Genomic DNA, 23183 nt, shown 5'->3' on the forward strand with positions numbered 1-23183 from the left:
ACTTTCATAGCAGAAGCTGGCAGCTGGACTGTCCATGATACCTAGGTGGCATGGGAGAGGAGGGATTTGCCACTCTGAGGAGGCAGGAAGTGAGGAAGAGGAAGACACATAGTTGAGGTGTACCCATTATACATCAGGGTATGTGTCTCATTCACTTGCCCTGGCATTCCGGTCTGTGAACTTCCCTGGGGAGTGAGGATGGTACCTGGCATATTCCTGGAATCAGGGCACCTGGTAAGTCTGTTTGTAGACTCACATACAGGCTCTCCAGCAGGGATCCCCGAATCAGCCATGAGGATGGAGACAGAGTACTATATGGTCTGGGATTCTAGTGATTCAGTCTCCCAGACCAGGCATGGTGATGGTGATGCCAGCCTGTAAGTTCAACACTTGGGAAGCTGAGGCAGAAGGATCCTGAGTTTAAGATCAGCTTGGACTGTGTACTTAGACTCTGTCTGAAAAATAAATGGGCTGGTGAAATGGCTCAATGGCTAAAAGTGCGTGCCACTTAGCATGATGACTTAAGTTCAGTCCCTGGAACCCATACAAAGCTGGAGACCATGGCTAGTATACTTTTAATTCCAGCACTCCTGCAGGAAGATGGAAGGGGGACACAAGAGAATCACTGAGAAGTCCCCAGGCCAGCTAGCCTACAATACACAGCAGAGCAGCAGAAATCAGAGAGACAGCCTCAGCAAGAAGGACGAAAGAATGTCTGGAAAAGTTGGGCTTTGACCTCCAAACAAGTGCCATGATACACGCACGCTTTCACTACTGCACAAGAGTATGCACAGACAAGCACCATAAAAGATGCACTCTTTCACTCCTGTATACACACACCAAGGCACAGACAAAAACCATGATGCATAACACGTTCACTCCTGCACACACACACATGCACAAACAAAATAACTGTAAAATTAGCATAGACATGAATGGTTCCCCCTTTACAAAGGCCAATGATTACTGTTTGGTTTTGATTTACTAACTCATTGGTCCCTTTTATAGGTATATTTGGTAATTTGAAACCTATGGCCACTCCCTAAAGTATGCTGTTTGCTGATGGATTTTCTGTTTTCATTTTTGACAGAATCTCGTGAACCCCAGGCTAGCCTTAAAACTCTTTACGTAGCCGAGAATACCTTTGAATTTCTGATATTCTTTTCTCCACCTCAAGTGCTGGGGTTATAGGCCTGTCCACCATGCTCAGATCTATCAGATCTAGGGCTTCACAGTGCTAGACAAACACAGGAACAACTGAGTGACACCCCGTACCCTACCCCTGTGATGGATTTTTATCTCAGTAACTTTTTTTAAAAAATGGTTTTAGAGCTTTATTGTAGAAGGCAGAGAGAAAGAGAGAAGGTAGAGAGAGAGAGAGAGAGAGAAAGAAAGAAAGAAAGAAAGAGAGAGAGAGAGAGAGAGAGGGAGGGAGGGAGGGAGGGAGGGAGGGAGAGAGAGAGAGAGAGAGAGAGAGAGAGAGAGAGAGAGAGAGAGAGAGAGAGAGAGAGAGGCTGGCCATGGCCATGTGGAAAGAAGGGGAGAGGGAGGGAGAGAAGGAGGGCTAGAAATGAGAGTAAGAAGGGTGAGAGCTTAAAGAGCAACTTTTTAAAAAAAAAACTATGAGGATGACTTGACTTATACAGTTCAATGGATACTTACTCAATGCCTATGAGACTATACATGAAGCATTCAGAATAACTCACTCTCACAAGTTTATGAAACTTAAATTTCAGAGAGGAAACATGTGAAAACAATAAGTCAGTAAATAAAAGGCAGAATTTCTATGAAAGAAACAAGAAACCATGATGGGAAAACATAGAGTAAGTTTTATTTCTCAAAAATTATCTTGTTGCCTGGCAGTGGTGTCTTTGCCTCTAATCCCAGCACTTTGGTGGAACAACCAGGGCTACACAGAGAAGCCCTATTTTGAAAAACCAACCAACCAACCAACTAACCCCAAAAACCTAAAACGTTTAAAAAGCTATAGGGTGTTTATCTCTGTTCCCTAGCTCTCTCCTCTCTTTCCCTTCTCCCTGCCCGCCAACCCCCAACCCCGTGTATAATTCAGAATGTTCTGGAACTCCTCCTGTAGACCAGGCTCTAACTCAGAGATCTGCCTGCCTCTGTTTCCCCAGGGCTGGGTGTAAAGGCGTGTGCCTCCACTGTTCAGCTGTCTGGCTCTCTCATGTTCACACCACCTCACACCACCTATACATTAATTAGTTCACTCAACACTTCTGGGCATCTGTTTTGTATCAGATGGCCTTGTACTGTGTGCTAGAGTCACAGATGCCCAAGAAGGACTCTGTCTCGTGTAGTTCCCATAGTGCATAATCATCTGGGGTATTTGCAAGAATGCAGATTCCTGGCTTCACCTTTGGTCTACTGAGTCTTCAGGAATTGAATCGAAGTGTCAAGTCCCACCTCGTGTCTTGGTATATACTGAGATGATTCATTTCTTTGTTTTTGCTTATTTGTTTGTTTTGTCTCTACTAAAATTATAACCAACTGGGAATCAAATAAAAATTTAATGCTGGCCTGGAGAGATGGCTCAGGGGTTATATAGCAGTGACTGCTTTTCCAGAGGTCCTGAGTTCAATTCTCAGCAACCTCATGGTGCTCACAACCATCTGTAATGGGATCGGACGCCCTCTTCTGGTGTGTCTGAAGACAGCTACAGTGTACTAATATAAATGAATAAAAAATTCACACACACACAAAAGAAAGAAAGAAAGAAAGAAAGAAAGAAAGAAAGAAAGAAAGAAAGAAAGAAAGAAAGAAAGAAAGAAAGAAGGGAGGGAGGGAGGGAGGAAGAAAGAAAGGAGGGAGGGAGGGAGGAAGAAAGAAAGAAAGAAGGGGAAGAAGGAAGGGAGGGAGGGAGGGAGGGAGGGAGGGAGGGAGGGAGGGAGGAAGGAAGGAAGGAAGGAAGGAAGGAAGAAAGAAAGAAAGAAAGAAAGAAAGAAAGAAAGAAAGAAAGAAAGAAAGAAAGAGAGAAAGAGAGAAAGAGAGAAAGAGAGAAAGAGAGAAAGAGAGAAAGAGAAAGAAAAGCCGGGCAGTGGTGGCGCACGCCTTTAATCCCAGCACTTGGGAGGCAGAGGCGGGCGGATCTCTGAGTTTGAGGCCAGCCTGGTCTACAGAGTGAGTTCCAGGACAGCCAGGGCTACACAGAGAAACCCTGACTCGAAAAACCAAAATAAATAAATAAATAAATGAAAAAAATCAATGCTAAGAAAATGCGTCAATAATGATTGTACAATATATTATCAAAATAACTCCCCGTTCCTAGCGGAACGCAGTCAAGTAGCGGTAGTCATAACCGGACAAAGTAGCCAACGACACAGTTGTTTGCGAATGTTCTGTTTCCTGGGGCTGCGTGGAGGATCAGTAAAGATCTAAAGCTGAGACATTCGTTTGCCCAGATTTAACTGGAGCTAGGTGCTTTCACCCAGTTACTGTACTTGGCTTTGTTGGTGAGACAGTGCGCAGGTGCACCGAGACCTTGGCTACACGCATGCGCAGTACTTAACTCTGAAGCCACAGGCGGGAGCTTACGGGCGAGTGTTTCTTCTCCACCTCAGAACGTTCAGTGCTAGAATTCAGAGACGGTGACTGTCTTTACTTTTGGAGAGCGACCTTGGTCTCACTATATCCCCCCCTTTCCTTTTGGGCTTCTCTAGTAAGTTGGCTGCCAGTACTTAATATGGCGAGAGGTTTGCAGCGGCGCACTCATTCCCGGCGCTCGGCTGGACTGGGCTGGGCGGTTCCCCACGAAAGGGCGGGAGTTTGACGGGCGGGGCCTGGCCTCCAGACTGAGGGCGGCCCCAGGCCGGGCCTGCAGGTTGCTGCAGCGGCCTCGGTAGCTGCGGAGCGCTTCGGGATCCCCGGGAACCGACTCTGGTGAGGTGGGCAGGGGCAGGCGGGAGGCGCTGAGCGTAACGGTCCGAGGTCCAGGGCCTGGGCGCCCGCGGGGATGTCGCCTGGACAGCGGCTTCCTGTATCCCGGGAGGCACCCCGGGCCCAGAGAGGGGCTGGGACCTGTCCCAGTGGTCGGGGCCTGCCTGCCTCAGTTTCCTGCTGCAGCCGCCGCCCAGAGAACCTCACACTCGGGTGGCCCACTGTCGTAGCCCGGAGCTGACGGGATGAGATGCTGCGCGCCCTGCGGATCACGCTCCGTGCACCCGGGAGTTTTGCAGCGCCCTGTGCTCATACGGCTTTGCATGTGATCTTCCCCTGAAAGTCCGCTCTCAGCCCACTGCCCCATTATCAGAACTTTGATTTTTCAGAACTCAAAGATCACTTCTTTAAAAATCTTTCTTGAGGCCTGCTCCAGGCTCAACTGATCAGATTCTTGCCTTTTGCGAACTTTGCCCAAGTCAGTGTTCTGCCACTCTTTCTTGTTCTGGGCTTGTTAGAAATCATGTCCTTTTTTTTCAACTCTTATGCCCTATGATGACTACTAGTAACTAAAAAAAAGTTACTGAATAGTCGAAAGATGACAGCTCTATTAAATGCATTACCTACAAAGGCCCCTTTAATCCATGCAGCGATCTATGGTGTGCGTTCTGTATATTCACGTTTTATGCACGAAGAAACAAGCACTTATAAATCAAGTTTCACAATGAGCTAGAACCCCCTACGAATATTATGACTTAACTAGATTGCCTTTAGTTTGCTGTTTATACGTTAGCCTGTAAGATATGGAGGTCAGGGTTGCAACTCACGTTTCAATAAAAGGGCTGCTTTTTTTTTTAACCCAGCGTCTTATGCAGCCAGTCAGTGTTGAGATTTCAGGCCTGTGAGTCTAGGCTGGGCCCTGAGAAAGCTTATGAAGTAGGATTGATAATATTACCAAATCGATAGTTTTCTTAACAAAAATCAAGGCCAGCTCTGCACTGTCTTACTGGTACATCTACACCCTGTGCTGCAGGAACATATTGTCACATTTTGCTCAAATTACCTCAGAAAGCTTCAGGTGTGGATGTCATTAATTCATTCCCCTTAGGAAATGCTCTGCAGTGCTGTGAGTTTTATATTTTTTGATTTTGGCAGCTAATGAAATGAGAATAGAATTTGGAATTGAATTAGACTTTGATTTCCGCTTTGCTACTAACCAGTTGCGCCTGGTGGACACGTGAAGGCTATAGAGGACGTTGTGGAGATGTCTTTAGCCTTCGTGTGGGTTAGAATCATTAGGCCAACTCCTTACCTGTGGAACCATGCTCCCATGTAAAAAATATTTAGTTTTAAGCCGGGTGTGGTGGCGCACGCCTTTAATCCCAGCACTTGGGAGGCAGAGGCAGGCGGATCTCTGAGTTTGAGGCCAGCCTGGTCTACAAAGTGAGTTCCAGGACAGCCAGGGCTACACGGAGAAACCCTGTCTCGAAAAACAACAAACAAACAAACAAAAAACAACAACAAAATTTTGTTTTAATTATGTGTATGGGGGCAGCAGAGTGGATACAAATGCAGGTATCAGAGCTGTAGACCTCCTGGAACTGAGTTAGAGGCAGCTGTTAGTATGTGATGAGAACTGAATTTGCATGCCCTGCAAGAGCAATCTGGCCTCAAACTCAGGGATCTACTACCTCCTGCCTCCCACTCGCAGGGATCAAAGGAGTGCACCATCATGTCCAGCTTACATTGCCATTTTCTGAATCCTACTTTTCTTTCATCCTTTCCTTTTTTTTTTTTTTTTTTTTTTTTTGAGACAGGGTTTCTCTGTGTAGTCCTGGCTGTCCTGGAACTCACTCTGTAGACCAGGCTGGCCTCAAACTCAGAAATCCGCCTGCCTCTGCCTCCCAAGTGCTGGGATTAAAGGCGTGCACCACCACGCCTGGCTCATCTTTTTTTCTCTTTTTTGGGATTTTATTTATTTTTATTTCATATGTATGAGTGCTTTGTATGTGTGTCTGGGGGCATTAGAAGTTGAAGAGACCCTTGCATCCTCCAGGTAGTTACAAGTCACACATAGTCACGCCTGCCTCTGCCTCCCAAGTGCTGGGATTAAAGGTGTGCGCCACCACGCCTGGCTGAGGACAGTAATCTTAATCCCTCTAAGTTTTTACTTTGTGGTAATGGAAGTTGCAGCTGATTATTGTACGCGTGAAACACTATCCATTGTTTATGATCTTACTTTTGCTCTGTGAACAGCTGTGGAGCTGCCGACATTTTGTAAAGCTGTGTTGGTGATCAGAAGGATCACGTTACTTAATGTTGTTCATATAATGGCATAATATATAACGGCACTTCATACACCAGGTCTGTTTCACGAGCTGGGAATGCAGCACTGACTCAAACAATGTTAGTTGGGGTGTGTGTGTGTGTGTGTGTGTGTGTGTATAGTCTCAGTAGTTGGAAGGCAGAAACTGGAGGATCACAAATTCTAGGTCAGCCTGAGCCACCAGAACAAGACACTGTCTGAAACAAACAAGCCAACAATCACAAACCAGTCTTTGTACCAGAGGGACTTACATTTTGGTTAGTTGTTGTACATAATAATTAGAGAAATATAGACTTGGTAAGGAGAACACACATGTGGGTATACACATGTGGCACAGGTGGGTAAGTATGGTGGTACTTCACATTGTCCAACTTACTAAGAAGGTGACATTTGGTCAGGAGCCTGGTTAGGGAGTGAATCATGTGGATAACATGAGTGTGGTTCTTGCAGGGCTCAGCACACAGGAGGGTGGCTAGCTGTGCAGGTGGAGGTGTGTGAGCAACTGGGAGATGAGAAAGAAACAGGAGTAATTCATTTGGATGAGATGGGTCAGCTAGATACTCTGGGCAAGTATAAAGATTCTCTTTAACTCTAGTTGGTTGGTACCTAGGGTATGTGTGTGTTTCATTTTTTGAGACTGGGTCTCTATATGTAGCCCAGGCTGTCTTCAGGTCTACTATGTAGCCCTGGGGAGAATCTAATTTGTAGCAGTCCTTCTGCCTCAGCCTCACAAATGCCTGATTTTAGGCTTGTCCTGCTCTGCCTGGCTGTTTATGTTTGGTTTTGTTTGTTTTGATTTTGAGTGCATATGTGAGTACCAGCATAGGGTGCAGTTCTCAGGCAGAGGTTAGAGGATGACTTCCACGGGGCATTCTCTCCTTGAACTCTGGGTTCTGTGGGTTGACCTCGGGTTGTCAGGATGGCAGCTAGCACTTCTACTCCTGAAGCACCTCAGCAGTCCTGGTTTGTATTTTACAAGGATGCTCTAACTGTTCTAATGAGAACAAAACAAAACAAAACAAAATAACAGAATTTAGGAGGTATCAGTAGCGCCTGGGAGGAGCTTTGGCAGCAATTGAGTTGTGTTGCTGAACATGAGTTATTCCAAGTTTAGTATTAAACAGCAGTTGTTTATTATTTCACGCATTCACCATGGGGGAGAAGTGTGGGGCGGATCAGCGGTGTTGCTGGCTTAGCAGGCTCAGACAAGGCTGACCCTGATCTGAACCTTTCCACCAGGGGCTAGAAGAGCTGTTCCCAACAGGGCTGTTGGCAGAAGGCCCTGATGCTTTCTCCTGGGCCTCCTCAGGTACTTGTGTGTCCTCAAGACAGAGCAGGTATTTCTCCAGAGAGGTTGATCAGAAAAATCGAACAAGCAACAAGCCATAGCACCTTCTGTGACCTTGTTTCAAAGGGCATTTCTTTCTTTCTTTTTTTTAAAGATTTTATTTATTTTATGAATATGAGTACACTGTAGCTGTCTTCAGACACACCAGAAGAAGACATTGGATCCCATTACAGATGGCTGTGAGCCACCATGTGGTTGCTGGGATTTGAACTCAGGACCTCTGGAAGAGCAGTTGGTGCCCTTAACTGCTAAGCCATCTCTCCAGCCCCAGAAGGCATTTCTACTTAAACAGTTTTAAAGATTTATTTATTTTATGTGTATGGATGTTTTGCCTGCATGTGTGTTTGTTACACATTTCTGCCCTCAGCCATCAGAAAAGGGTGTCAGAGCCCTTGGAACTGGAGTTACAGGTGGTTTTGAGCTACCATCTAGGGGCTGAGAACCAAACACTGGTCCTCTGCAAGAGCAGCAAGTTCTCTTAACTTCTAAGACCACTGTCTAGCCTTAGTCATTTCTACTTTATTCCATCCTACACTCAAAAAGAAAAAAATTCAATTTTCTTTCTTTTTTTTTTTAAAGACAGAATTTCATGTTACTACTATGTAACTGAAAATGACTTTCAACTCTTGATCCTCTGAGTTGATCTCCTGAGTGGCCAAACTTCAGGCCTGTGTCACCATGAGCAACTTAGGCTCAGTTTAATCTTTTGGTGGTGGTGGTGGTTGTGGTTTGGAGGGGTTTTGTTCTTTTCTTGTTGTTGTTGTTGTTGTTTTATTTCTATGGCATGTGTGTGCAAGGGTGTATTCATGTTCACTGTGGAGGGAGAGGTTGACTGGGTGTCTCCCTCGATCTCTTCATCTTATGTGTCTAATCAGGGTCTTGAACTTAAACCCAGAACTCAACAATTTGACTAGTGGAGATTGTTACCTGTTACCTAGAGAATAAATATGTAGACGAGGTCTTGGTCTTTAGATGCTGGAGAGGTAGGAGATTTCTGGTCATCACCTTATGGGTTAGTAGGTGGCCTGGTTCCTTCCTCAGAAGAGCCTGAAATGCATGTTTGCATATGTATTCTTTCAGTCACGAATGTTGGCATCTATTTTTGAATTATTAACGTTTTTCTGGGATGGTGGCACATGCTTGTAATCACAACACTAGGGAGGTAGAGGTAGGAGAATCGGGAGTTCAAATTCATCCTTAGCCACATTGCAAGTTCCATGACAGTCAGGGCTGTATGAAACCCCATCTCAAAAAAAGAAGAGCTGGCGAGATGGCTCAGCGGATAAAAAAAGAAAGACTATGTTCATTTTGGCCTCTTACACACCAAGTATATACATGATGTATGTACATAGATACTGGCAAAACACTCGTATATATAAAAATAAATAAATATTGAAAAAGAAAGTTCTGAGGAGTCCTGTAATAAAGAAAACCTAATTAACCTATTTACTTCATTCAGCCCAGATTCACTCCACTTAAATGTCTGTTGAGTAAATCTGAGAAATCTAACCTTTTCACTTTTATTTTATATTTTGGTCTCTAGCTCAAGAGGAGGTCTAAGACACGTAGGACAATGGTTAGACACCCTCCTGCAACCAGCCTCTAGCTACACAGGAGCTGCGGATTTGTTCTGTGGTGCGCCCATGGAGACAGGGAGCCCCGGGTTGAACATGAAGCCCCAGTCCTTGCAGCTGGTGCTGGAGGGGCAGGTGCTGGCGCTGCAGCAGCAGATGGCCGAGAATCAGGCTGCCTCCTGGCGGAAACTGAAGAACTCCCAAGAGGCCCAGAAGAGACAAGCAACCCTCGTGAGGAAGCTGCAGGCCAAGGTGAGGTAGACAGCCCTGTGGGGAAGGGGAAAAGAAGCCTCCCCAAGAGTTGGGCGCTAGGGTGGGATAGGGCTGGAGGAGGGAAAGCCCGTGTAGTACCAAACATCCTGGTGAGGATGGCCCAGACATTCCAACTCTCAACCATAGCCTCTCCTTGACAGTCACAGCTCCTCCTGTCTCTGTCTCCCACCCTGCTGTAGGAGTGCTGGACAGTAACACACACCACCCCTTCTGGCTTTACCTGGGTTCTGGGGACCTGAATTCAGATCTTCATGCTTCCACAGCAAGTGCTTCCCTGCTGAGCTGTCTCCCAGAAAGTATTATTTAAACACCCAGAAAGAAACTCTTTTTTTCCTCTATTCCTTCCTTCCTTCCTTCCTTCCTTCCTTCCTTCCTTCCTTCCTTCCTTCCTTCTTTCCTTCCTTCCTTCATTTATTTACATTTCAAGTGTTATCTCCTTACCCGGTTTCCCCCGCTCCCTGAAACCCCCTACCCTATTCCTCCTCCCCCTGCTTCTATGAGGGTGTTCCTCCACCCACCCACCCACCCACTCCCGCAGACAGAAACTCTTAAGTCGCTGTGGCCTCACTTCACCATCACCACCCGCTTCCCACCTTCACAGCAAGTTTGTCCAAGATTCTTGGAGCCTGTGGGCTATGCAGTTTCTATGAGCTGTGGCTGAGCCTGCTCTCTTTGCTGTTTGTGTGAGCTGTGGCTGAGTTCAGGCCTGCTCTCTTTGCCTCAGGTTTTACAGTACCGGAGCTGGTGTCAAGACCTGGAGAAGCGACTAGAAGCCACTGGGGTGAGTGAGATTCAGTTCTGGACTTCCCCTGTGCCCCCAAAATATACTTTTTGAGCTTTATATACTGCCAAATAACTGGGGCTATATAGGATGTTTGGTAAGAGTCCTTTTGTGTTCAGCTCCTAAGAGCTCTGTCAATCTGATCTTCTAGAGATCCTTGGCCTGAGAGATTCCAACCCATGGCTTTCCGTGGATGCAGTATGTGGATGGAATTAGAGAGAAAATTCATGTTCATCCAGCAGGTGTCAGTGTTTGTATGTCAGGAAAACACAGGTCTACAGGCAAGCCTGCAGCAGAGCAATGTGTTTATTTGTTGCCTGGTAGGACTGGCTTTGAAAGACCCTTTGTCAAGTTCTTTGTTCCAGCTCCCCTAAGCATCTTCTCATTCCCCTCAGACAAGTTTGAGGGAGAAAGAAAAAACCAGAATATTGAGCCCCTTCCCTGCAGGCCAGGGCACCCCTAGGCGTCTTACACTGTTCACTTTGCTGCAAACTCCTGGAAAGGAATGACAGTCACCGTCATTTTGTAGCTTGGAGACGATGAGTGACTTCCCAATTAGTATAACAGACGTTAAGGCCCCTAGTGAAAGATGCAGCTTCCATTCCACTGGTTAGATGCCCAACGGCCAAACTGCTTCCAAGAGAGAACAAAAAAAAAAAAAAAAAAAGCAAGTGGCTACTGTGAAAGGAAGCATGAGGGGATTGTCCTAGGGGAAGCTCATCTGCAGCATTATAAGGCCTGTCTCTGACTCCCAAGGGGCTGATCCCTCAGCGCTGGGAGAGTGTAGAAGAGCCCAACCTGGAACAGTTGCTGATCCGATTGGAGGAGGAGCAGCAGAGGTGATGGGCCTAACTTTCCTGATCTGAGTGGTTATCCAGTGGGTGGAAAGGTTGATGGGAAACTTCTGTTCCAAGAGTGAACATGTGGGTGGGAAACTGGCTGGGCATGGTGGTTCCTGTGTGTAACCTAAGGCAGGCAGAAAGCAGAAGGGAAAGGGGGAGCTGGGAGGGAGGGGGCCTCATGGGAATCTTGTGTCCCAAGTGCAAACAAGACTTCAGTCCTCCAATTCCTGGCAATGGAAAATTCCGCTCCCTGTCTTTCTCCCAAGAGGAGGACCAGACCTTCATTTTGCACTTGCTTTTGCCTGGTGCAGGTGTGAGAGTCTAGTGGAGGTGAACACCGAGCTTCGGCTGCACATGGAGAAAGCCGATGTGGTGAATAAAGCCTTGCAGGAGGACGTGGAAAAACTGACAGTGGACTGGAGTCGGGCCCGAGATGAGTTAGTGAGGAAGGAGAGCCAGTGGCGGATGGAGCAGGAGGTAGGAGAACAAGAGTGGAGTATGCACACTGTTCCAGGTAGCACCAGAAGGGGTTAACTTGGACCTGGGTGGAAACTGAGCTGTCATTGCTCCCGCCTCTGACTAGCTCTGCCCAAGCTGACAGCTGTCCCCTGTTTCAGTTCTCTTCCTAGTTCTGCCTAGTCTAGGCTTTGTTGGCAGGTAGCATAAGGCTCAACTCTTGCATAAGTGACTAGCTTAGGTTTCAAATGGATCTGAACATTTAATCTGTCTTTGTCTGGAGGTCTGCATAGCTAGACCCCAAGCAGGTAGCTGCTGGATTGAATGGAGGAGAAAAAATGGCTAATGGGCCCTGGGAAATGTTCATATCAGAGCTATAGAAAGCAAATGTTCCCTGAACCTTTGCTGGGTTCTGGGTCTGGGTGACTTGCATGTATTAGGCCACCCAGTTCTGTCTGTGGTAATAGCTCCATTTGTAAGCAGCCACTGCATACCCTTTTCTGATGTAGCCAAGTGGAAGGCCACTTTTCATCCAGGGCCCCCTGACCTCTTGAATCTCATGACCAACTTTATTAAACTCTTCAGTATAACCTGAATAGACTTCTATCCATAAGCTATCGCCTTGAAATCCTTCCTCCCTTCACCCCTCTCCCAGCAGCCATGAGGAATCCAAGACTCTTGTGTTGGTGCAAGGTCCCTGCCCTTGGGTATGACTTGGGTTTCTGAACACACAGTTCTTCAAGGGCTATTTGAGAGGTGAACACGGTCGTCTTCTCAATCTATGGCGAGAGGTGGTAACCTTCCGACGTCACTTCCTGAAAATGAAGTCAGCTACTGACAGGTCAGTGTGGTGATAAGGAGAGAGGTTTGCCTCTGCTGATTCCTAACTTAAGGCAGCAGGCTCTGTAGAAGAGGAATGGGGGTTAGTGGCTGGGAGGGAGATCTGCCGTTACTGGAGAGATGATGTTCTCAGACCTGCCCCTTAGACACCTTGGGTTTTGTGGCCAAGCTCTCTTCCTTGGTTCCTTGGAGTCTTCGATCTTCCTTCCTGTGCTCAGAGACCTGACAGAGCTAAAGGCTGAACACGCAAGGCTTTCAGGGTCCCTGCTGACCTGCTGTCTGCGCCTGACCCTGAGAGCACAGTCTCGGGAGTCCAGTGGATCTGGGAGAACAGAGGAGAGTGAGCCAGCCCGGCTGCTGCTGCTCGTCGCTAAGACCCAGGCGCTGGAGAAGGAAGCCCATGAGAAGAGCCAGGAGTTAATGCAGCTCAAGAGTCACGGGGATCTAGAGAAGGCAGAGCTGCAGGACCGGTGAGGTGACGCGTGGGCCCAGGGAGATCCACTGAGGGGAAGCTCGCTTCCTTAGGGGATTGTGGTGGGCGAAAAGATGTCAAAAACACCTTCACCCTGAGAGGGACAGGAAATGAGCCATCTGAGTCCAGTGTCTCAGCTGGGGTCTGTCACGTCCTCTGGCTACCTTGCAACCAGTCTCTGTCCTGCTGGTTTGTGATGTCAGCAGTCTCCTTGTGGCCATACTCTTCCACAGTCCTGTCTTCCTGTATGCCAGCCTTAGCCTGGAATGCCTCCCTCCTTCCCCCTATGCTTGGCCCTTTAAAGTTGAGTTTCCATGTCACCTCTTGGTGACATCTCTGACTTCAGTAGCTTATAGTCCTATGAGTTTTTCTGACCTGCTCCTTATAGCACATTGTATGTCTTTAATAACTTGGTTTCTTCTTATCTGTCCTCTTTGGGGTGGCACATTAGGCTTATTTGTTTTTGCTGTGCTGGGGATTTAACTCAGGCCTTTGCATATACTGATCAGACATTCTACCATTGAGCTATACCCCTACCTTGGCTCTTAATTTTTGGATTATAATGAAATAGGATTTCTTTAAATGTTAAGAGGGAAGACATGAACAGAGTCCCACTGATTATCAGGGCAGAGTCTTTATCATGGCTCGGGCTCTCTGCCTATGAGCGGTCTACATAAGTTGGACTATTTTGTTTTCTTTTTGCTTTTGAAGACATTAAGAACGAAGATCATATCTTAGTAAGTTTGTGTCTCTATAGTACTTTGAAGTTTATCTCATAATGTTAAATATCTCTAATAAAATTAAGTGAAAGATAATACAGTGATTTGGGCCCCTAGACGTGATTCTTAATAAAATTATTAAGTCTTAAATTTTTCTTTTAGCCAGGTGCAGTAGTCATTGCTTTTAATCCTAATTCTTTGGAGTTATGGGCAGGTAGATCTCTGTAAATTCAACTTCAGCCTGGTCTACAAAGCAAGTTCCAGGCCAGGGAAGGCTATGTAGTGCGATCTTGCCTCAAAAGTAAATAAGTAAATGAGGGAATGAATGACTGAACAAATACTAAGGAAAGAGAGACTCATGGGTAGCATTCATTTAAGAAGCACTTGTCGCCGGGCATGGTGGCGCACGCCTTTAATCCTAGCACTCAGGAGGCAGAGGCAGGCATATTTCTGAGTTCGAGGCCATCCTAGTCTAAAAAGTGAGTTTCAGGACAGCCAGGGCTACACAGAGAAACCCTGTCTCGAAAAACAAAAACAAAAACAAAAACAAACAAACAAAAAGAAGCACTTGTCAGGCAGGTGTCACGGCTCAAGCCTATAGGCCTAGTACTCAGCAAGAGAACTAAGACCTAGTACTCCTGCTTAGGAGCAGGAGGATTTCTAGTTCAAGGTCATTGAGGACTACATAGAGAATTTTAGACAAGCTTGGCACTCATGGTCCTATGCTGCCCCAAAAGATCAAAAACGGGAAAGCAGAAAGCAAGCCATGTGTGCAGTGCTGGGCACAAAGCTCCAAGATGCTGTTAAATGCTGGGGATGTTGCTGAGTGTGTGGAATATTGTTAGTTACATTGTCTCCCAAGTCACCTGTCCTTTTTGCCTATCAGAGTCAGATCTTGAGCAGGAGGGACCTTGGGACTATCCCCTGTGGCAGTTCTGATGTTCTTGTTGGCTTCAGGGTGCCTGACTTCACAATCAAGGGAGGCCTGGAAGGCCTGGGCCAGGGCTTTCCTTCAGCCCTCGGGCCCTCAAACCCGCGCTCCAGTCATGAGAAGTGGTAAATCCCTGCATGTGTCTGAGTGGCTTTGGTGTTCCCCACCAGATCAAGAATATAGAATCACATTATTCAGGGAGTGCCAGGGACTGGGTATACCTAAGGGATTCTGGGGGTGCCGTGAGTGTGTCCATGTGGGGGCTGAGGTGTGCTGTTGTGTGGCTTTGTCTACGTCCTTGGGCTATTCAGGCAACAGTGCTATCTATGCTTTCTCCTTAGAGTGACGGAACTCTCTGCTCTGCTAACCCAGTCTCAGAAGCAAAATGAAGATTATGAGAAGATGGTAAAGGCTCTAAGAGAAACAATGGAGATCCTGGTATGTGGTCCTCTGTGTTGCAGAGGAGCTAAGAAGGGGTTGGCAGGTTCCTTGTTGTTTGTGGACAAGTAGTGAATGATGCAGTTAAATGGTCCTTGATGAAATTCTCCAATGCTGAAAATAAACTTTGGCCGAATCTGAAAATTAGTTAACTCATTCATTTACCTGCACAATAAAAGATTAATAACAGTCTGTATTCCTGGGGATAGTACATGCATATGACATATGTCCTTATCAGAGAGAGAGAGGTGACTTACTGTGGTGTGCTTGAAGCCAGCGTGAGTTATGTGAAACCCTCCTAAAAGGTGGGAATAAGCAAAGTACCAGGGAAGGGATCTGTGGAGAGATTTAAACCAAGTCACATGGGAGATGGCTGAGGAGCGGGGCAGGGCTTAGCGGGAACAGAATGGCTGTGAGGAAGTTTTGCTGGCTGCCCTCAATCCCTGAGAGTGGGGTTGAAGGGAGGAGTTGAAGCTTTGTCAGTGACTGTAAGCTGTGGACGGGTAGGAGGGTTGACACTGGGGCTGTCACAGGAAGTGTGTGTCTTGTGGAAGAGTGAGGTTGTACTCACTGACTTAAACACCTGTCAGGGATGCTCCAGAAGCGATTCTCCCTCTTCAGACGGGATGTCAGGATCCTTGCCTGTCTACCTGTCTCCTTTCATGGCAACACATGTTTTGGTCGCTGACTTTTGGAGCTCCTGAACCCCTGTCCACACATGTACCCCTAATCTCACTTACCCTGGAGTCCACCAGGAAGCTCACTTCTTTTTGCCCCTTTAATTCCGGTTAGTCAGGAATTCACCAATACATACATCACAGGGCTCAAGTAACTTAAGATGAATGACATTGGATTGCAAAGAATTCTGGTTTTCCCGGGCTGTCATAGTAGTCACAGCTGTTAGAATGAGAACCTTAACCTAGGCAATCATTTAGATCATTTATTCTGAGCTTTTAATTGCCATATTACATTGTTTTTAGACCCCTTGGGAAAGTACCACAGACAGAATAGACAGAATGTGTCTGATTGGTGTGGAGATGAGAATGGTGAATTATGTTTTGAGAGTTTGGCTTCTAGGCTCTATTCTGTGCTTTCACCAGGAGACAAACCATGCAGAGTTAATGGAGCATGAGGCATCTCTCAGTAGGAATGCTCAAGAGGAAAAGTTGTCTCTGCAGCAGGTGATCAAGGCTATAACCCAGGCACTGGTAAGCCTTTCGTCTGTAACTGGACAGTGGTCGTCTTCCCCCACACCCCCCCCTTCTCTGAGTCCTCTCAGCCACCTTGAGTTGGACTGAGGGTCACATAAGGAAGATTGGCACTTTTTTCCTGTGCTGTGTAGTGGGCAGGTCCTCTAACTTGTCTGCTCTGGCTCTTAGGTCATAGGCTGAATTGTCTCTGTCGCTGCAGTAACATTTCCTTCCCTTTCCCCACTCACTCACTGCCCCGGAGAGGATTCTAGCCATGTGGCTAACTCTGTCCTTATATGACCAAACATGAAGAGTTGGGGGCCAGTCATTTTTGCTCTTAGGTTCCCTTCCCTGCTCATGCCTGGGGAGGGACCTGTGAAGGGAACCTTCAGGTTACCTGGCTCTTAGTGCAAATCTCTGTAACACTGGCTTGCATTTCAGGCCTCAGTGGAAGAAGAAGACACTGTGACCCAGTCCTCAGGCCATGAGGACTCGCTGCAGTCAGACTGTAATGGCCTTTCCCAGTTTGATCCCCAGGACCCAGACAGGGCTCTTACCCTGGTGCAGTCAGTGCTGACTCGGAGACAGCAGGCTGTGCAGGTGAGAGCCCCCAGGACACACCTCTAGTCTGCATTACCCCTTTCAGCTTGGCATATATATATATATATATATATATATATATATATATATATATATATATATATATATACATATATACACACACACACATACATACATACACACATATATACATATATACATATACACATACACACACATACATACACACACACACACATACACACACACACATATATATATATATATACACACACACATACATACACACACACACACACACACATAAATGCGCCAAGTGCATGCATGTAATGGCCTGGGAGAATGTAAATGTTTCCCTACTCCAAGAGACCCTCATGCCACTACATCTGGTGAACTCCAAGGTCTAGAACCACCCAGAAACCTCTGATCTGTTGGCATCTCAGCTGGCCACGTTTTTGTTCCCAGCTAACTGTTATGTCTGTCCTCAGCTGACTGTTATTATGTCTGTTCCCAGTCCCCTTACCTTGGAGACATTCCTTGCCTCTGGCTTCTTGTTGATCGCCTTCTTTCTGTTGCTCTCCTTCCGCAGGACCTCAGGCAGCAGCTTTCAGGCTGCCAGGAGGCTATGAGCTTCTTGCAGCAGCAGCACGATCAGTGGGAGGAAGAGGGCAGGGCCCTGAGGGAAAAGCTACAGAAGCTCACTGGGGAGCGGGATGCTCTGGCAGGCCAGACTGTGGGCCTTCAGGGAGAGGTGGACTCTCTCACTGGGGAGCGGGATGCTCTGGCAGGCCAGACTGTGGACCTTCAGGGAGAGGTGGACTCTCTCAGCAGGTGAGTGAGCAGCTGCTCGGTCCTCCCTTCCATGTCTGCTCGTTTAGTTTTTGTTTTGTTTTGTTTTGTTTTTTTAATGAAAGCAAAACCTTCAAATTTTTATTTTGCTACATATCTGCTTTTAGTTACAGTTTTGCAAGGCTGGGAATCAAACCCAGAACCTTAGGCTTCTTAGGAAAGCACCCTGAGGCCTGAGCCATATTCTCAGTTCTCCAATGTCTGGTTTCATTCCTCATTAAGCCACTTACCTACCACTGTCCAGTGTTTGACTGACTCTTCCTGCTGCCCCTGGACCAAGGATGCTGAAGGCCGCTTTGGTTTTTATTCTATTTCCTGTGAGAAGACCCTTTGGGTTTGGGTCCCTACGATCATATAATAAATAGTTTTCTCCTTGAAAAAGGCTCTACGACGTCTTTTTCCACTGGGATCTTTGATCCTCGGCCCATAGGTCTGCTCATCTCTGATCTCAATCTCAGGGAGCGGGAGCTGCTTCAGAAGGCCAGAGGAGAGCTGCAGCAGCAACTGGAAGTGCTGGAGCAGGAAGCGTGGCGACTGCGGAGGATGAACATGGAGCTGCAGCTGCAGGGGGACTCAGCTCAAGGGGAGAAGCTGGAGCAGCAGGAGGAGTTGCACTTGGCTGTCCGGGAGAGGGAGCGCCTGTAAGTGTGACCCGGCCTTTCCTCACCAGGGCCTGCCTGGCCTTCCCGGCCCTACTCTTAGGAAATAGAGAGCCTAAAGCCTACACACGGTGGGTTCCCATTAGCTTACCGCTTCTCTGTAGAAAATGAGCTCAGTGTGTTTATGTAGGGTCCAGTGGTTTTCAATCTTCCTAATGCCGCAACCCTTTAATACAGTTCCCCGTGTTATAGTGACCCCCAACCACGAAATTCTTTCATTGCTACTTCATAACTATCATTTTGCTACTGTTATGAATTGTAATATAAATATATAACATACAGAATATGTATATATGGCCCCAAAGGGGTCATGACCCACAGGTTGAAAACAGCTGATCTAGGCATTCTTGAGTCACTGTGGGGAGCGCTCAAGGATTGAAATCTGATGAGATATCAGACAAGCTGTTGCTGTGATGCCTCACGAAGCTAGAGTTCAAGCTTGGTGTTAGTTATTGAGCATCAGGGACACTTTTATGGAGGAGAAGGTTTTCTTTGAGTGGGGCCTTGATCAATTTAATCTGTAGAAAAAAGGACCAAAGGGACAGAATAGCAAAGAAAGAGAGGTAGTTTTGTGTTCAGAGCTAGCTGGCTGTGAGAAGATCATCCACTGGGACTCCAGGGTCAGTGCCTACAGTAACTAGCCTGCAAATTCCACTAGGTAATGCTACAGAAAGGGAAGGACTCTAGAGGGTTGCTGTAGATTTTGGCTTTGCCACCAGAACAGGTAAGTCTCTTGACAAAATCGAGATGTTACTTGAAAAGTTATTGAAACGATGGGACAATACTTCATCAAATGCCAGCATAGGGCTGTCAAGATGGCTCAGTGTGAGTTTACTCCTCGGACCTCTCCGTGTGTGTTACGGTTCCTTCCCCACACACAATGAAATAGAATCATTGTTTTGCTTGTTTGTTTTGGTTGGTTGGTTTATTGTTGTTATGTTGTTTTGCATAGAAACAGTAAGTATATTCCTGCCTCCAGTTGGGATGTGGCCAGTCCCAAACACTTCTCCTAGCTCCCTGTCCTTCCCTCTTAGTCAGGAGACGCTGGTGGGCCTGGAAGCCAAGCAGTCAGAATCACTAAGTGAGCTGCTCACTCTTCGAGAAGCCCTGGAGTCAAGTCGCCTAGAAGGGGAGTTACTGAAGCAGGAGCGAGTGGAAGTGGCTGCAGCCTTGGCCAGGGTATGTGGGTCTCCACCCTTCCTGCAAAGGCGTGTTCCTAAGAAAGGGGCTGGAATCCCTAGTCTGCTTCTGGGTTCTCTCCCTCCCAACATGCCCTCTGCATCCAAGTTCAATGAGTTTTTTTGAAGTATAAATCTGGTTGTTAGTCTCTTAAAGCCATCCAGGGGGCTACAGATGGCTCCGTAGTGAAGAGTGCACACTGCTCTTGCAGAGAGTCTGAGTTCCTTTCCCAGCACCGACCTCAGGGGACGCACAACTGCCTGGAACTCCAGGGGAATCTCACATTCTCTTCTGGACTTTGTAGGCACTGCACTCATATTTGTACATTTATTCATTCATTCATGAGAAGAGACAAACACACACACACCCACCTATATACACGTGGTTTTAAAATATAAATCTTTTTTTTATTACGTATTTTCCTCAATGACATTTCCAATGCTATCCCAAAAGTCCCCCATACCCTCCCCCCCACTTCCCTACCCACCCATTCTCATTTTTTTGGCCCTGGTGTTCCCCTGTACTGGGGCATATAAAGTTTGTGTGTCTGATGGGCCTCTCTTTCCAGTGATGGCAGACTAGGCCATCTTTTGATACATATGTAGCTAGAGTCAAGAGCTCCGGGGTACTGGTTAGTTCATAATGTTGTTGCACCTACAGGGTTGCAGATCTCTTTAGCTCCTTGGATACTTTCTCTAGCTCCTCCATTGGGGGCCCTGTGATCCATCCAATAGCTGACTGTGAGCATCCACTTATGTGTTTGCTAGGCCCTAAAATATAAATCTTAAAAACATATTCAATACCTTTTGCCATCTGTGGCCTACCTTCCCAAGCCCACCCTCACTCCAAGTGTCCTTTGCTCTTGCCACAAAGCATCAGCTGCAGTCTCAAGTCATCTTCCTTCATGACATTAGTACATTGTATGCACCTTCCTTTCACCTTAACTCCCAAGGTCCAGTTCCCTGTCTGTGTTCCATCAGCTCCTCTCCCTAACTGAATTGATGCCTTCTTTGAGTTTTCAGTTGCACTTACAGTTTCTGTAGTGTCATGACAACTGTAGGTGTTTGCATGACTTTCCGTGTTTCTGTGCTGTGACCACCTGTCTCATGAATGAATGAATGAAAAACTTGTTTAGATTGCAAGGGAAGAAATGGAGTGATAGTTGAAAAATAAAAAGGCAGGTATTGGGAGTGTGATTTACTGTTCCTGAAAACTCAAAGTAGGAAACACTTTAACCCTTTTGTTTTTAGGCAGAACAGTCCATTGTGGAGCTGTCAGGTTCTGAGAACAGCCTGAAGGCAGAGGTAGCTGATCTTCGAGCTGCAGCTGTCAAGCTTGGGGCCTTAAACGAGGCTTTGGCTTTAGATAAAGTTGAACTGAACCAGCAGCTTCTCCAGGTGAGCGAAGGTGTGGTTCCCAGGACCGGGCTGGCTTATCTGAAGATTAGCCTCAATAGGACAGAGTCCTCAGTGGATTAGGCAGGGCTGCTCCCAGTTATAGCTGAAATGAGCAAGAGAGACATTTGCAATGTAGAGAGCAAAGGATTAGCCTTAAGCACTGTAAATCCCCCCTCACCGGCCCCCCCACACCTGCAGCAGAACCTCCGAGCATTGAATGAATGATCAGGACAGGGAAGGTCCATGTCCCTGGAAGGAGACGAAGCATTTCATGCTATTGGGTGAGGCAGATGTGCTGAATAGCCCAAATAGCCCCCAAATCATCTCTGTTGGTTAGAAATTTAACCTTCATTTTGGTAGGGAAAACTTGTTTCTTCTAGATCTCCCGAGACCCAGAAATGTCTGTATTTCCTAATTCTGGGTATTTTAGTTGGTTGGTTGAGGTTTTTTGTTGTTTTGTTTTGTTTTTATTTTGAGACAGGGTTTCATGCTGCCAAAACTGTCCTCCTGATCCTCCTTCACCTCCCAAGGGCATGTACCACCACCTGGTATTATTCTGAATTCTCTGAAAGCGAGATTTTGCCTTTTTTGTCTCTGTCCCAGCATCAGGGCCACCTAGTGCCTAGAGTGTAGACATCAGATGGAAAGAATGGATGGATCTCCCTCCCTGTGTTCACTGTAGGTGGTTTCTGTAGAAGCAGAGGGAGCTTTAACCTTTACCTTTGATGCCCTGCACTCTTTCTCTTCTCTTTCCGGCCAGTAGTTGGAGCAGGAGAACCAGTCTCTATGCAGCAGAGTGGAGGCCGCAGAGCAGCTGAGAAGCGCTTTGCAGGTGGACCTGGCGGAGGCAGAAAGGCGCAGGGAAGCCCTGTGGGAGAAGAAAACTCAGCTGGAGACTCAGCTGCAGAAGGCAGAGGAAGCGGGGGCTGAGCTACAGGCAGAGCTGAGGGGCACCCGAGAAGAAAAGGAAGAGCTTAAAGATAAATTAAGTGAGGTGAGAGGCCATTGCGGGTGTCACTTGCAGTGTGTTACATACTTGTTGTAAGCAGAAAGACTGAGAAGTGATGTGAGTGAGGCGGGTCTTCCCACTGTTTTAATGCGTTTCTATGGAGTCCTGCGCTCACCCCCACATGCCAGTCCCCATGTGCTTCCTGCAGTCTCTCCCTCACTTCATACTCAGTGCGAACGTGTATCGTCTTCCTGCTGTAATTACTTGTCTGTATATCCTTCACAGTCAGCCAAATTATTTACTTAGTTAGTTTGGTCATTTGAGAGAAAATCTAACTCTAGCCCTAGATGGCCTGGAATTCACGCTGTGAACCAGGCTGTCCTCAACTTACAGTGTCCCTCCTGCCTCTGCCTCCTGAGTGCTGAGATTATAGCTACCAGTTACAGCTGTGCATGTGTCGTGTGGACCGGCTGTCTGTCTCTCTGTTTGCTTTTTGAGACAAAGTCTACCTGTGGGGTTTTTTTGGTTTTTGTTTTTTGTTTTTTGAGTCACAGCTTGAGGGGACATGGTCTGTCAAAGTGGGGGAAGCATGGCAGCAGATGTCTCTGTGGTGGCCAGAATTTGTGGCAGCTGCTCACTTGCATCAGGAGACAGGAAGGGGACAAGGTGTCCCCTGGGCTTTCTGCTGTTGCCCTTTTTAGAATCTACAACTCCAGCTCATGAGGCGTCTCCATCCACATTCAGATGGTTCCCCTTCCTTCCTTATCCTCTCTGGAAACATCCTCACAGACACACAGAGGCGTGGCTCCTCGGGGATTCTCAATCACGAAGTTGACAGTGAAGATCAATCATGACAGGCATACTTTTCCCTACCAGACTGCTCACTGCCCTGATGCTTGGAGCATTAGGGCAATACTTAGAGTATCCCATTCTTAGAGCCCCTTCCCAGGTCATTACCCACTTTCTTAGCATATACAGGTCCTGCTGGCCTCAGTATAGTGCCTTGCTCATTGGAGAACATCCTTTCTGGTCCGGGGACTCCTGGTTGATCAAGGACAGACAGACAGACAGACAGACAGACATAAATGCCAGTTATTCAACAATGCTCGATCTCACAGTGTGGAGTTCAGAATCCTTGAAGACTCACTGGCCTTGACTTGCTGTTAGTAGCTCTGGAGCAAGAATCCTGGGATTGTGCCTTACTCTGTGTCTCACCAATTTCTCTCCCTCAGGCACATCACCAGCAAGAAACAGCTACAGCTCACCTAGAACAGCTGCATCAGGACGCAGAAAGACAGGAAGAAACACTTGCTAGGGCAGTCCAGGAGAAGGAAGCCCTAGTACGGGAGAGGGCAGCTCTTGAGGTGCGCCTGCAGGCTGTGGAGCGGGACCGACAGGACCTCACTGAACATGTCCTGGGGCTCAGGTAGGGCCCACACTTAGTTCATCCGAGCACAGAGAGCTTTGCAAGGGTAAGGGTAGCCAAGCTAAGCTCCCTGTCC

General features: G+C 47.1%; 1 protein-coding gene and 1 long non-coding RNA gene across 14 annotated transcripts in view; one reads left to right on the forward strand and one right to left on the reverse strand.

Moving 5' to 3' along the window:
• The first annotated feature begins 3527 nt into the window (after window positions 1-3527).
• Cep250 (centrosomal protein 250) overlaps window positions 3528-23183 on the forward strand; it is a 42616-nt gene continuing 22960 nt past the window's right edge. For 3 of the 13 annotated variants that reach the window (XM_006498796.1, XM_006498798.1, XM_017315701.1), the window contains exons 1-16: window positions 3706-3905; window positions 9115-9397; window positions 10143-10199; window positions 10956-11038; window positions 11353-11518; window positions 12232-12338; window positions 12556-12807; window positions 14801-14897; window positions 15998-16105; window positions 16529-16687; window positions 17238-17479; window positions 17956-18138; window positions 19191-19335; window positions 20586-20732; window positions 21496-21726; window positions 22914-23107. In XM_006498796.1, coding sequence (XP_006498859.1) covers window positions 9215-9397; window positions 10143-10199; window positions 10956-11038; window positions 11353-11518; window positions 12232-12338; window positions 12556-12807; window positions 14801-14897; window positions 15998-16105; window positions 16529-16687; window positions 17238-17479; window positions 17956-18138; window positions 19191-19335; window positions 20586-20732; window positions 21496-21726; window positions 22914-23107 — 2354 coding nt within the window. In that variant the 5' untranslated portion in view covers window positions 3706-3905; window positions 9115-9214. Of the gene's footprint in view, window positions 3680-3705; window positions 3906-9114; window positions 9398-10142; window positions 10200-10350; window positions 10442-10955; window positions 11039-11352; window positions 11519-12152; window positions 12339-12555; window positions 12808-14800; window positions 14898-15997; window positions 16106-16528; window positions 16688-17237; window positions 17480-17955; window positions 18139-19190; window positions 19336-20585; window positions 20733-21495; window positions 21727-22913; window positions 23108-23183 lie in introns of those variants that run through there. The other 10 variants (NM_008383.3, NM_177217.3, XM_006498797.4 and 7 more) reach the window with 10 other exon arrangements.
• LOC108168808 lies at window positions 20518-22914 on the reverse strand. Its single transcript, XR_001783524.2, has 4 exons — window positions 22829-22914; window positions 22643-22722; window positions 21453-21600; window positions 20518-20835 (listed from the first exon to the last, which is right to left on the reverse strand). It is a non-coding gene; the product is annotated as an uncharacterized LOC108168808 (long non-coding RNA).

Source organism: Mus musculus, chromosome 2 (assembly GCF_000001635.26).
Source record: "Mus musculus strain C57BL/6J chromosome 2, GRCm38.p6 C57BL/6J".
NCBI classification, from domain to species: domain Eukaryota; kingdom Metazoa; phylum Chordata; class Mammalia; order Rodentia; family Muridae; genus Mus; species Mus musculus.